This window comes from Camelus dromedarius, chromosome 25 (assembly GCF_036321535.1).
Source record: "Camelus dromedarius isolate mCamDro1 chromosome 25, mCamDro1.pat, whole genome shotgun sequence".
NCBI lineage: Eukaryota > Metazoa > Chordata > Mammalia > Artiodactyla > Camelidae > Camelus > Camelus dromedarius.
In genome coordinates, this window is record NC_087460.1 from 1,232,268 (window position 1) to 1,245,125 (window position 12,858).

A 12,858-nucleotide genomic window follows, 5' to 3' on the forward strand; every position below is an offset into this window, starting at 1 on the left:
GGGACCGGCATGGTGAGCGTCCTCGCCAGAGTGGGGGAAGGACCCCTCCCCCCACGGGGAGGGGATCAGCAAGCCCGACCCTCAGGGACCTCCAGCACCTCTTAAATAAGCTTTTCCTTTCCATTCTCTTCTTTTAATGATTTACCATCCATCCCTTTATTTATACAAATATAAAATAGATTTATATAGACTTCTATAATATAAACTTCTGTGAGGCGGAGCGGAGGCGAGGCCAGGGACCAACGGGCCCCGGGAGCTACTTGCAGACGAACTGGTCCACGGTCTGCGCGCACTTCCTGCACCTGACGAAGCAGCACCAGTGGAACCTGCAGTGGCAGCGCTCCACCCGCACGCTCTTGAACTGGTCGTAGCCGCGGCCGCAGCACATGAGCGCGCAGCCGTCCATGCCCTCCGACGTCTTGTTGCACAGCCGGCCCTGCGTGCCCAGCGAGCCGGTGGTGTCGTTGCGCAGGCAGTAGTCGGGGCTGGGGTCCACGTAGACCAGGTCCTCGGGCGTGGGCGGGTTGAAGCGGCTGTTGACCAGCTCCAGCTTGCCCCGCCGGGTGACGCGCACGGCCGCCGCGCTGTCGTATTTCTCCTTCAGCTGGTCCCCCACCTTGCGGAACTCGGCCAGCTGCAGCCAGCAGGTCTTGAGGCTGCAGGACCCCGAGACGCCGTGGCACTTGCAGGCTACGTCTGCCATCTTATACACAGCCTGCGGGGAGGAGGGAGACTGCGTGAGCAGGGGCATCCCCGAGGGAAGGCGCCGGAGGGCGTCTGGGGTCGCCCCCGCCACGTGCAGGCGAGGGCGGGCGGAGCGTGCGGGCGCAGGGGCGGCTTCCCGACTGTATCCAAAGGCCTTTCCAGAAGAGCAGCAGCACATGGGAACACGCTGGGAGGTGACACCTGCGTCTGATCAGCCACCAGGGAGGCACCTGCCCTTCCTACGTCACCCATTTCTCATTCCTGGAAATTTGTTAGATGTGTCATCTTTACCATCGGAGAAAAAGGATATTTCCATCTTGACCAAAGTCCCAAACAAGGGAAGTGGGTACAGCTCAGCTGGAGAGCACGTGCTTTGTGTGCCCAGGGTCCTGGGTTCAATCCCCAGCGCCTCTGTTAAGGGGGAAAAACATCTCAAATAAAAACCAACAAGATGACTCCTCCTTTTACACGGTACAGAGCCCAAGTCAGGAAAAAGAGCCCAGACCATGAGCCTGAAACAGAGACCACTGTGCAGCACAGGGGAACATATACAGGACCTTGTGGTGGCTCACAGCGGAGGGGGATGTGACAATGAACGCATGCGTGTTCACCTGTAACTGAAAAACTGCGCTCTACACTGGAATTTGACACAACATTGTAAAATGACTGCAACTCAATAAAAAAAAGTTTAAAAAAATGCAAGTGATAAAGAAAAAACCACAGAAACCACTGGCAGAGCCCCGCTTAGCCGAAACTCTCCCAGTCCCGCCAAGCCCCCTAGGAACTGGAGGGCCCCTTGTTCTGTGTTAACAGCCGGCCATTAGCTCTGCATTCCCGTCAGGAGCCTCACCATAAACCACGGCACATTTGTGACAAGGCCTCCCACCTGGAGAGGCTGTGACGCAGGGGAGGTGGGGGCCGCCTGAGATGGAAGAGCTGTTTGATAGGTCCACCTCAGGGGTGACTCCTGGGAAAGCAAATCCACCTGGACGTCACTGGACCCAGCAAGGGGAGTGGACTGGACCTGGGCTGTCCCAGGTCCAAGGGTAAAAGCGGGCGTGGACCCGCATGCCGCTCACCAAGCACTCTTCGGCGACAGCCCGTGGCCGCGCCGTGTCCAGTCCCTGGCAGCGGGCCCAGCCGTGCAGATGGCAGGACACAGACGCAGGCCCCCGCAGGCCCCTCTCTCGTGCCACAGCCATTGTCACCCACGGAGGCAGGACTCATTTGTCAGGGGTTTCGCTCGGATTTCTTTCCCAGAGTTCCCAGGCTGTGGCTGTGGAGGCCGCTGCAGGTGCAAGGAACAGCTTCGCCTGCACCAGCTCGCGTCACTACTGTCGAAAGTCGTCCTGGTTTTCCCCTGGGGTGGAGCTTCCCCCCTACTTTAGGGTGGAGAAACTGCCCCTCTGCAGAGGCTTAATGACCTGCATGGGGCCACCCAGGAGGGAGTCAGGAAGACCTTCACTTCTGGCTCCAACCTTGGGGCTTAAAAAGGGATTAGGGTGGAGAGCGCAGGCCGGCCCCCACCCAGGGTTAGAGGCACCAGCCCTTGGCAGCAGCTCCAGGCCCCAGGCGCGGAGGAACTGACCGCCCGTCCCAGCAGGCACTTCAAAGACAGGCCTGCAGTCACCCTCCCGGCACAAATACCCCGGGACTGAGCCGGAGCCTGAGATTTCTTGGAAGTGGTCCTGGGCTTAGAGGCGGAAGTCAGGCATCTGGCGCTGCTGGAAGGAGGAAACATTAAGGGCCTAAAATTGTGAACCGCTAAGTGGCTGGGGGAGGGACAGGCACCTCCCCTGGGAGCAGACACTTCGGGAGATTTGGGGAGGAAGTGAGGCCCCCGAGGAAGGACAGGAATTTCAGTAAAAACCAACCCAGCGGGGAGAGCCTCACTGGACCCCTCTATTTAGACGTTCCTCCCACCCTCCCTCTGGGAAGACAGACATCATGCACACAGGAAGGCTTGCGTTCTAAGCATTTCACTGTGGCTAACATGGACACGCTCCTCCCGCAAGAGAAGGGGGAATCCCCAGCTTGGGGCCCTTCCGGTTCACTGCAAAAGCAACAGACTGTGTTACCATTTTTCTCAGTTCTTGCCCCCAGCACAGCCCCCCCGCACCCGGCCCTCTCATGTCTCTCTGATGGTGTGACGGGCTTGGGACGGGCAGGAATGTCAGCTTTATCTGGAAGATGTTTAGCGGCCCTTGAGGGACAAGGCAGTGTCACCCCCCTGCTCCTGCCCTGAATATGCAAAATGGGGTCACTGGAGACCCTCAAAGGCCAAGAGAAATTTCTTGCAAAGGAACCCCAAGATTTACTCTGTGGTCAGGATGTCAGATCCTAGATATTTCACTTAAAAAAAAGGATCAGGCTGTAAAACAGTAATCCAGGGAACGTTCATTCCCTGCCAGCACCGATGGACTGTTTGTGAGGGTGTGAGGGCTGGGAGGTGGCAGGTGGGGGTGCCTGCTCCCTGGCGAGGGTAAGAAACAGAGGGACAGAATTCCGCACCTGGAGCAGACGGAGGCCGGGGAAGACAAGGCGCTGTGAGGAGGTGCAAGGACAGGGAAGACACAGAGGGGTGCGGGGAGGACCGGCCAGATAAGGGCTGGAAAAAGCAAACAGACAAGGGCGACGCCGTGAGGAGCCAGCAGAAGTGGGGTCAAGACGGGGCTGACCTGGCCCCTCCCCAAGAATGCCCAGTCCCCTCCACGTCCGCCATGGTGCCCCCAGGACAGCAGAGACAGGCAAGCCCCCTGAATTTGACCTCTTGAAAGCAGGCCTCAGGGACCTCGTCTCTGCACAGTCAGGTGCCCCCACCCCTGTGGAACGCACAGCAGGGGTCCAAGGCGCCCCTGTCCTCGGGGACTGCAGCCGTGGGGGGGACGATGCCTCAGAGAAAGTCTAAAACACCGCACTGCACGTGAGACGCAGAGAGACCACGACGACAGGGGACAGGAAAGACCTCAGGAGTAGGTGGTTTTGAACTGAGATCTTGAAAAATAGGTGGGATTTGGGCATCCCGGAAATAAAATGGAGACTTCAACCTCTTTTTTTTTTAAAAAAAACAGTCTCTTTCATGGTTACACACCCAGCCTGGCAGACAGAAGGAGGAAGTTCTGGGAGACTGAGACGCCTCCACAGACACCCCAAGAGCGGAAGGTGATCCGAGGGCTCTGGGCTCTCTGCCTTGTTTACACACGAAGCCACAGATCAGAGCCACACCCTGTACTCCCGACACCACTGCAGACGATTCCCACGGCTGGCCAAACAAAACCAGCCTCTGACGGGGGCTCTGGAAGGAAGACGCTGGCGCTGCCCAATTCTAATTTCGACTCTGTCACCCTGGTGATGGCGCTAAGTTTACACGCGGGCATCACGTTTTGCCAGCACCACAGGGTCCCCAGTCAGAGAAAAGGCATTTCTAGCTCCCTTTGTTTGCTATGTGTTCCTACAAAACATGGGTTAAATTTTCTAAAATTAATATATAAACACTTTTTTAAAAGTGTATCTATATCCTGTTACTAAATCACCAATGAACCATTAAATTTCTGAATTTAAACAAAAAGAAATTAAACGAACAACAAAAAAAAGAAAATTAAAAAATAAAAAAGGAGAAATGAACAAAAACAAAAAAACAAAGAAATAAAAAGAATTAAAAAAAAAAAGAAAACAAAAGAAAATTTCTGAATTTACTTTTTTCCCTCCAGGAACGGCTTTTCCGGTTTTTGAGTTAGCTCATCTTTGGCTTCACCACAGAATCTTGCTGGGGCCCAAGCCCAGCGTGACACAGCTCTGAGTGTGAACGGCACGCTCCCAGAAGGAGGGCTGTGTGCTTTCCTGAGAAGTGTGTGGACTGCACCAGGAGCGCCTCCGGCCACCCAGCTCTCAGGCCTCAGACCTCTCCAGGGAGCCCTGGACGCACACGTGCACTGGAGACCTGAACAGCCGAGGCAGAGCATCCCACGGCGCGAGCCCTCTGCTCCGGGGCCAGAGGCAGACTCTGCGGAGCAGCCTGGGAGAGAGGGCGGGCCGCCTGCTCAGAGGGGGCCTCCCGAGCAAGGCGCCGGTGGAGACGGCACCAGCTCTCCAGCACACGTGCAGGGAGCCCGGAGCCCCTGCCCAGGCAAGAAACACAGCTCCCCCCAAAACCACACTTCAGTTTCCACTGAACTGGAGGCTCAGAAGACCGTGGCATCTTACATGAGATTGGTCGGACTGAGCCTTCAAAGTATGGTCACTTGCCACACTTCTGCTCATGCTTAAAGCCTGGGGGTGCATTTGCCGTCAGGACCGACGCAGGCTTCTGGGGACGCGTGAGAGCAGCTCTCAAAGGTCAGCTCCGCCCTAGACTAGGTCTGGGGGCCTTAAGCTCCCAGTCGCCCCAGCTTCAAATCACAAAGGAGGGGCGGTCAAGACAAGAACGCCTCTTCATGTGCCTGGGACTGATGACAAGACGGCACCTGGCGGGGAGGGTAGAGCTCTGTGGTGGAGCGTGTGCTCAGCATGCACGAGGTCCTGGGTTCAATCCCCAGTGCCTCCTCTAAAAATAAATAAGTAAACCTAATTACCTCCCCCCAGTAAATAAAAAAAAAAAAAAAGACTGCACCTAAATCCTACAGGGACAGACAGAAAAGTAAACGAGGTGAAGACAGTGACAGCTGTGTGTGCCCTTTGGGAAATGGAACCTTTTGGAATCAGGGTCCCGGTCAGCAGCCTGGGTGAGAATCTCTGTGGTGGGACCCACTGCCTTCCTGGACCCCACCCCAGTCGCTGTGCAGCCCCAGCCCAGGAACAGCCAATGGGCCAGGTGTGCGTGTGTGGTGGGGGAGGGAGACAGAAGCTGCCATCCGGGTGGGGGGGGGGGCAGGGTCCGCCGACCAGGTGTGCTTGTGGGCAGGGTCTGCCATGCGGGTGTATGTGTCGGGGGTCCGCTTACCCTTCGGCCCGCCTCGTTGTTCTGCAGGTTCATGAGCACGCGGCCCTGCTCCTCCGACCCCTTGGCGAAGTTCTTCTCCCTCTCGCGGGCGTCCACGAACTCCTTGGCGAAGCGGTAGCCGTACTCCACGTTGTCCCCGCAGCCCCCCCACAGCCAGTCCCGGGGCAGGTCCTTGGGCCGCGCCGTCCGGCTGCAGCCGCACGTGGACAGCTCGCCCTCGCGGCAGGCCCGGCTGATGGCGTTGACCACCCCGGCCGCGCTCACGGCGTAGGTGAAGGCGGTCTCCCGGCTCCCTGCGGACAAGGAGACAGGCTGCAGGCCCTTCCCTCCTGCTGTGCCCGGGGGTGCTGGCACTGCAGTGGCCTGAAGACCACCAGGGAGGGGGCGATGCCAGGAGGGAGCACCTTTCACCTCCATGGGAGGCTCTCCTGGTTACAATCTGCCCTGGACCAGGAGCCCCTCCAGCCCTGACCTGTTCCGGCATTCATTCCGGAGAAGTTTACGCACCAGTGGCTAACTGGGGGGCAGACCTGAGCAGACGAGGGGTGGGCATTAACGTACTTCTGGGACGGCTGGGACAGCTGGGACAGACGGAACGAGACAGGAGAAACAGGCCCAACAGTGCGATCTGTCCCGGCAAACACCTCTCCCTCACAGACGCCAGGTCCTCACCCTCCGTGAGTCACACGCCTGTCCTTTGTACGGCTGTCACGACCTAGCTTGCCGGCGGCAGAGACCAGGAGTGGAAACGAACTAGAATTACGACTTCCAGGATCGTCCGAGCCCTCTCCCTCTTCCATGGTCCACACAGCCTCAAGTGCCACAGCCCTGGGGAGCCAAGTCCACGGGACGGTCAGCACGGTCTCTCTACACATCCAGATCGTTTACTTCCAGTGGAAAATCCAAACTGTGCACTTCTCTGTCGCCGTGGCGAACCACTTAAAAACTCACACAGTAAGGGGAGAGGGTGTAGCTCACGTGGTAGAGCGCAAGCTTAGCATGGAGAGGTCCTGGGTTCAATCCCCAGTGCCTCCTCTAAAAATGAAGAAGTAAATAAACCTAATTACACCCCCCAAAAAACCTAAATAAATAAATAAATCACTCTTCCAAAAATATAAAAAAAAACCCCACTCACATGATAGAACTCTACTTCAATAAAAACTTTCATAAAAAATAATACTCAAAACAAAAAAACAGTCGAGCGCTGCGTAAATGCAGATCAAAATCACGAGACGCTATGAAAAAGAACATGAAAACGAACATACGGATGTGCACGTACGACTGAAGCATGAGGCTGCGCACCAGCAGCTGACACAGCCCTGTAAACTGACTGCACCGCGATTACAGAAGAACCACAAGACACAGGGTGGCTCGAATCAAAGAGGCAACGGCTGACGAGCTGATGAGAGCACGGAAGACCGGAGCCCTCCTGTGCTGCCGCTGGCAACGCTGAGCGGGGCGGCTGCTTTGGAAGAGTCTGGCAGCCCCTCAGAAGGTTAAACGTAGAATTGCCAGCAATTCTACTCCTAAGAATATATCCAAGATAAACAAAAACGTATGTCCACACAAAAACTTGTCCGTGAACGTTCGCTGCAGCATCATTCGTGACAGCCCCCAAGTGGAAACAAGCCGGACTGCCCACCAGCAGGCGGACAGGCACCCAAGAGGCGGCAGTGCCCGTGCAGTGGGACGTCGTTCAGCCCGAAGGGTCCTGCGGTGCCGGGACATGCACGACGTGGGTGACCGTGGAGTTACTGTGCTAAGTGACCAAGCTGCACTTCGTACTGAACGGGCCACATGCTGTATGATCCCATTTATATGAAGTGTCCACAACAGGAAGATTCGTAGGGACAGAAAGGTGAGTGGCTGCCTCGGGCTCAGGAGGAGGGGGGAGAGATGGAGAGTGCCCACGAAGGGTATGCAGTTTCTTTGTAGGGCTGCGAAAGCGTGCTAGACTGAGAGAGTGGGGGCGGTGTCGCAGTCCTGTGAATACACACTGAGTCGGGCCCTTCAGGGTGCTGAGCTGTGTGGCCTGCGAGTTACAGCCTGTAAAGCTGTAAGTACTCAGATGGACTCGAGTATGGGGGAGGGGGCCCTCAGCAGGGAGCTGAGATTCAGTCCTGATCTCAGCGATCAGACCAGGCAGAACCTTCTGTCCCCACGTCCCCCTCTTCCGAGCCTGCACGGCCCAAGGTGGACGTTCCACGGCCTGCAGTCACGGATGGGTCTAGAACGACCTCCCACCTGGCCCCACTGCTTGACTGTATAGGCGCCACACGGTGAAGTTCGCAGCCAGAACAGACTGGGCAAGCCAGCTTTTCTCCGTGAACCAGGGGTCAGCTTCTGGCAGGACGTGGAGTGGGAACAGCACGAGAACAAGCGGGTGGTGCAGGAAGTCACGCTCAGGATCGAGCCATCGGGACTGACGCCTGCGCCAGTGTGAGCCATGTCCAGAGTCGGGTCCAGGGAGTCAGACGGGGGTACAACGGCCAAGGGGTCTTAGGGAGGAGGGCCCGGCCCCTCTTTGAGGGAGTTATGCCTGAGAAGTCGTCCCACAATGGGGCCTCAACACCCCGACCTGGCATCCTGGGCAGGCAGGAGCCTCTGAGGCTGGGCCCACATCCACTTTCCAACCGCTGTGAGAGCTGCTTTTACAGCATTCCCGGGAGAAGCAGCTTGCATCCCCAAGGCCACCCACTCCATCTTTTCTAAATGGCTCTAATCAGCAGAATGTTCTTTCTTAGAGTAAGCTGAAACACGCCTCTCTGTAAGTTCCCCCTGCCGGAGCGAGTCCCCCCATTTGACAGCCCTGCAGCGTTCGAGAACAGCCAGCGTGCCTCTGCTGTTTCCCCCTTTCCGAGCTGCTCACGTCTGACTCCTTCCACTGCCCTTCAGCAAGCCTGCTCCTCCGAGCGGAGTCACCGCTCTCGGAACTGCCTTTTAAAAAAACGTTCCCGCAGCACTGGGCGTGATCCTGCACACCCTCTGGCTCTGAGGGTCCCAGGGCCGTGGGGCTGGACCCCAGTGGGTCCCGGGGGAAGCGTGGCCACTCCATCTGCCTCCTTGGGTGGGGGGCATCCTCAGCCCCGAGGGCAGGCAGCTCTGCCTTCCTGTGGCAGCTCGTGTGTCTCTGGGGACAGAGGAACAGACCTTGTGCTGCCCCCAGCAAGCAGGAGGGAACTGGGGCTTCTGAGTGGATAAGCAGCATGGGGGCATCTCTGTATGTGAACCAATCCAGAGAGGAGAAAGGCTAATAAACCAGCAGCCATGGGGCCACTGAGAGATCTTGTGTCTTCCCTGACAAGGAGACCGCAGGACAGCATCACGCCCTCTGTTCCACGGCAGCCCAGCCACCAGGTACGTGCCTCCTGCCTCCGGGGCCACCAGGTGAGGGGCCAATCGCCCTCTGGACCGCTCTGCTGCCCCCTGGTGGGGGATGCCTGCGGTGGCTCAAAGCGGGGAGGAGTCTTGGAAGTCATGCCAGAGGCCACTACAATGGGACTCCAGCGCCCCTGGGCCCAGCAGGAGGCGGAAGGACAGCTTCCTGCACAGCACCGGCCTGCGCAGAAGCCGCAAAAGGGGGCAGTGCACAGAAGGCAAGCCGAAGGGCTCCACTGCTAACAGAACAGGGCACGGAGACACACCCCACCATGCAAACCTGCACCCTGTGTTTCTGCTCCTGACATCCCTCCTGCCTTAGAGTTAAGCCCACTGCTTGGCCTTCACAGCAAGATAACACGTGAGGAGGATGTGGCCGACATCTGGCAGACACTCGGTCCCAAGGAAAGGGATCCGCGGCTGCCTCGCTCCACACCGGAGCCACCCGGGGTTCCTCCCCGAAGACGGTAGCAGGAAGAGCTGCTGACCAGGACTCCTCCTGGGGAGGAGGGCAGATGCTGCATATTTGGGAAGGGCTGATGAATTCTGAATGAGTCCCCCTGGGGCCCCAAGCCCATTCTTTTGGGACAGGCGCCCAGTCGCACTGTTACAGGAACTCGAGAGCCTTCCTTTCACGGGCCTTGAGTTGATGCTGAAGGAAGATGAGAGAAACACAGGTCCGAGCGTACTTTCCCGGGACCTTCCTTCTCAGTGTGGGGCAGGAGGGGGAGGGGCCTCCACACCAGGGGAGCAGAACCCTAACTCCCCTGCTCCCTGCTGCTGGACTCACTCTTCGGGAAGATCTCAGCCCCAGGGGACTCCAGAATGCCGCCTTTTGCGAGGGAGCTGTCCTGGGAGAACGTGAGCCCGGGAGGGTCGCTGGGTTCTAACACCTTCCTTTTATGGCCCTGGGACAAGACCCCTCTCGAATAGTCCCGGATTTCTCAATTTCTTGCCAGAGAGGGGAGGATTGCATTTCAAAAGAACCCAAAACAATTAGACCCCAGCTCACACCTCCATGGAAGCAACAGGGTAGCTGAAGAATCCTCTAGCCGCTTTCAGATGAAAAGGCCGGGACTGGATCTGGGTCGGGTTAATGACACCACCACCACCAATTTGGCCCGAAGTTTCTATCTCTCTCGGGGTCCAGGTAGAAGAGGCAAAAATCTGGGGACACTCAGGGCTACGATTTTCAGTTCTCTGCCCACAGCCCAGGAGGAGGCCCCAGTGCTGAGACTGGGGGCAGTGGTTGGTGTGGTGGGCTTCCGAATCCACCCTAAATTGACTCGGACCCTGCCCCCTGCCCAGAGAGAGCACACGCGGGCGGGGAAGCCGGGGCCAGCGTGCTATTTGAGCTCCCCCTCCTTGCACACCTGCCCCTGTCCCCGGAGCGCTGGACCCAGCCCAGGAGAGCACGGTGGCTCGGCTTACCTATCTGCATGACCCTCCCGAAGACGGAGGTGTTGTCCACGGTGCTGCAGTTCCACCGCCGCTGCCGGAACTGGTGCTGGCACTCTCGGATGCCCGTCTTGGCCCCCTCCCCGATGTAGGCCATGTGCTCCTGGTACAGCTGGCACAGCTTCCTCTGGCCAGGGGAGAGCCCCGGCAGCTGGCTGCACACCGGCTGGGCACCGATGATGAACATCTCAGGTCTCTGCACCGGGTTCATGGCCAAGGACCTACAGTGGTGACGCAGAGAAGGCACAGAAGGGCCAGGAGTGAGCACGGCCCGTGGGCAGCAGCCGGTCGCTCAGCAAGGTCACGGGGGGGCTCTCCGCATGCAGGCCCTGAACACAGAGTCCCTGACTTCAGAGGGAAACTGAGGCATGAACACAGATGACACCAGAGATGTGGAGCAGGGAGACAGAACTGAGCATCTGGGACCAGCCAGGGGAGAGTGCTCAGAGCTGGGAGAGGCTTCCAGAAGGAGAAGCCAGCGTGGGGCTGGGCCTGCGGTGCGGGCGGGCGAAGCCACACCTCTGCAGGAGAACCAGCGGCTTCCCGGAGAAGGAGTGACCAGAGCAGGACTGGAGAGCAATAAATTCCTCTAAAGAGAGCTCCCCTGATGCCTCGAAAACTGAGGCCCATTTACATACACGACAGCATATTCTAAAATTGTCACTTTCCCGTCACCCGCTGGCCCCTGACCTGACCCCACTGTGGCAGTCAGGGCTCTCCCTTCGCCTCCCCCACCCACCAGGTAGAATCAAGTGTGAAGCTGGAGGTGGCTGCAGATTTGTCATCTGAACAGAAAAATGGGAGCAGAGCACAGACCACGCCCAGCGGGGGTTGGGGGGCAGTGGGGCACATGCCTGGCAGTGACAGCAGACTCAGAAAGACAAAGGAAAGCCACGCGTGGTCCTGCAAATCCCTCATCTGGTCTTCAGGCTCGTAAACCAGGAATTCTCGCCCCCACCGCCAACAACAAAAAATCAATATCCTTATTGGTCCAACAGCAACAGAAGAGCTATTTCTAACAACCCCCAGAGACGGAGGGAGGGCCACAGAAAGGGGCCGTGGACAGAATCAGAGAAAAGACCAAATGCCTGTCGGGGGGCCTTTGCATAACTCGGGGGGCCTGGGTGAGGAACAGAGCCGTCCCGGGCCTCCCGGGGCTGCTGGTAGAGGACCGTCCCTTCTCCACCCTCCCACCCGCCCGGCAGGCGCGGCCCCGCACTCACCACCAGGAGCCAGCTTCGGCCAGAAGCGGAGCCCAGCTGGCGAGCAGGGCAGCGGTGAGCAGGGCCAGCAGGCTGGGCATGGTCCGCCTCTGCCCTCCCCAGGGCCCGGGGGAGACCCCGGGACTGATGGCTTCCGAGACTGGGCTCCCTGGAGAGGACAGACACAAGGGAGAGTCAGGGTGGGGGCACCGGGAGAGCCGGCTCCCCGGGAAGGCCAGCCTGTCTCCAACCTCCCCTACTCCCTCCCTTCCTCGCCCCAACCTGGGGCCCCTGCTCAGACCCACTGCCAAAAGGTACAGGGAGCTGAGGGACCAGAAAAGGGAGGACACGAGTCCTTCGGCGGGCACAGTGTGGCCCGGGCAGCGTTCCGGGAGATGCTCTGGCTGCTGCCACGCACACCGCCCTCCTTCCAGAACGCCCGCCCGCCCCTCCCAGGGGTGTACCTGTCTGACCGTCCTTGCCCACGTGGCGCTAAAAACTACCGGCGAGTTGGTTTACCGGCTTCCCTCTCAATCTGCACCCTTCTCGCTCAAGACTCCTTCTCCCAGCCCCAGCCCATATTCCCCAGGAGTGACAGCAGGAGACGGCGAGGGCTGGTCACCTTCTCAAGGCCCCCCCACGAGAAGCACAAAGGCTGCCCCCAGAGCTAGGCTGGCGGGGCCCTCTCTGCACCCTCCAGGGCCCCCGGCAGCGGTGGGCCCGCCACCCTCGAACCAGACCGGCTGTGCCCAGAACAGCTTTCCCAGGGCCCCTGAAGGCCCGGTCTTCAAGGAGTGAGTCTCTGGAAACGCACCCCCTGCTCCCTGGGCCCCCAGCCAGGGCATGACCCGTACCCCAGAGCCCCTTCTTCCCGCGGCCCCTCAGCACCCCAACCTTCCCGGAACACGGGCTCCACGCTCCAAGAGCCCCCAGCTCACCGCGCAGTGCAGGGTCTCCTGGCTCTCCGGGAGGGGCGGCCAGAGCTCTGGGGCATCAGCCCAGATGTCGCGGTCCCGGGGCCACCAGGGGAGGAAGGTGGCCGAGCAGGGCCAGGGGAGCTGGGCCACCGTTGTCCCCACCCCCTCTGGCTTTTCTTCGGGAGGGAGGTCTCGGCGGGGGCAGGGGCACCAGCAGGCAGGTGTGTGGGGCCAGCAGGGGGCAGATCAAAGGGGGACT

The 12,858-nt window shown here is 59.0% G+C and overlaps 1 protein-coding gene across 2 annotated transcripts in view; it reads right to left on the bottom strand.

Moving 5' to 3' along the window:
• Positions 1 to 256: 256 nt before the first annotated feature.
• The window catches only part of WNT5B (Wnt family member 5B), a 77,455-nt gene continuing 64,853 nt past the window's right edge, over positions 257 to 12,858 (bottom strand). For both annotated transcript variants that reach the window (XM_031444390.2, XM_031444391.2), the window contains exons 2-5: positions 11,704 to 11,851; positions 10,454 to 10,701; positions 5,645 to 5,937; positions 257 to 715 (exon numbers count right to left, since the gene is read on the bottom strand). In XM_031444390.2, the coding sequence (XP_031300250.2) occupies positions 257 to 715; positions 5,645 to 5,937; positions 10,454 to 10,701; positions 11,704 to 11,783 (1,080 nt within the window). In that variant the 5' untranslated portion in view covers positions 11,784 to 11,851. The remainder of the gene's footprint in view (positions 716 to 5,644; positions 5,938 to 10,453; positions 10,702 to 11,703; positions 11,852 to 12,858) is intronic.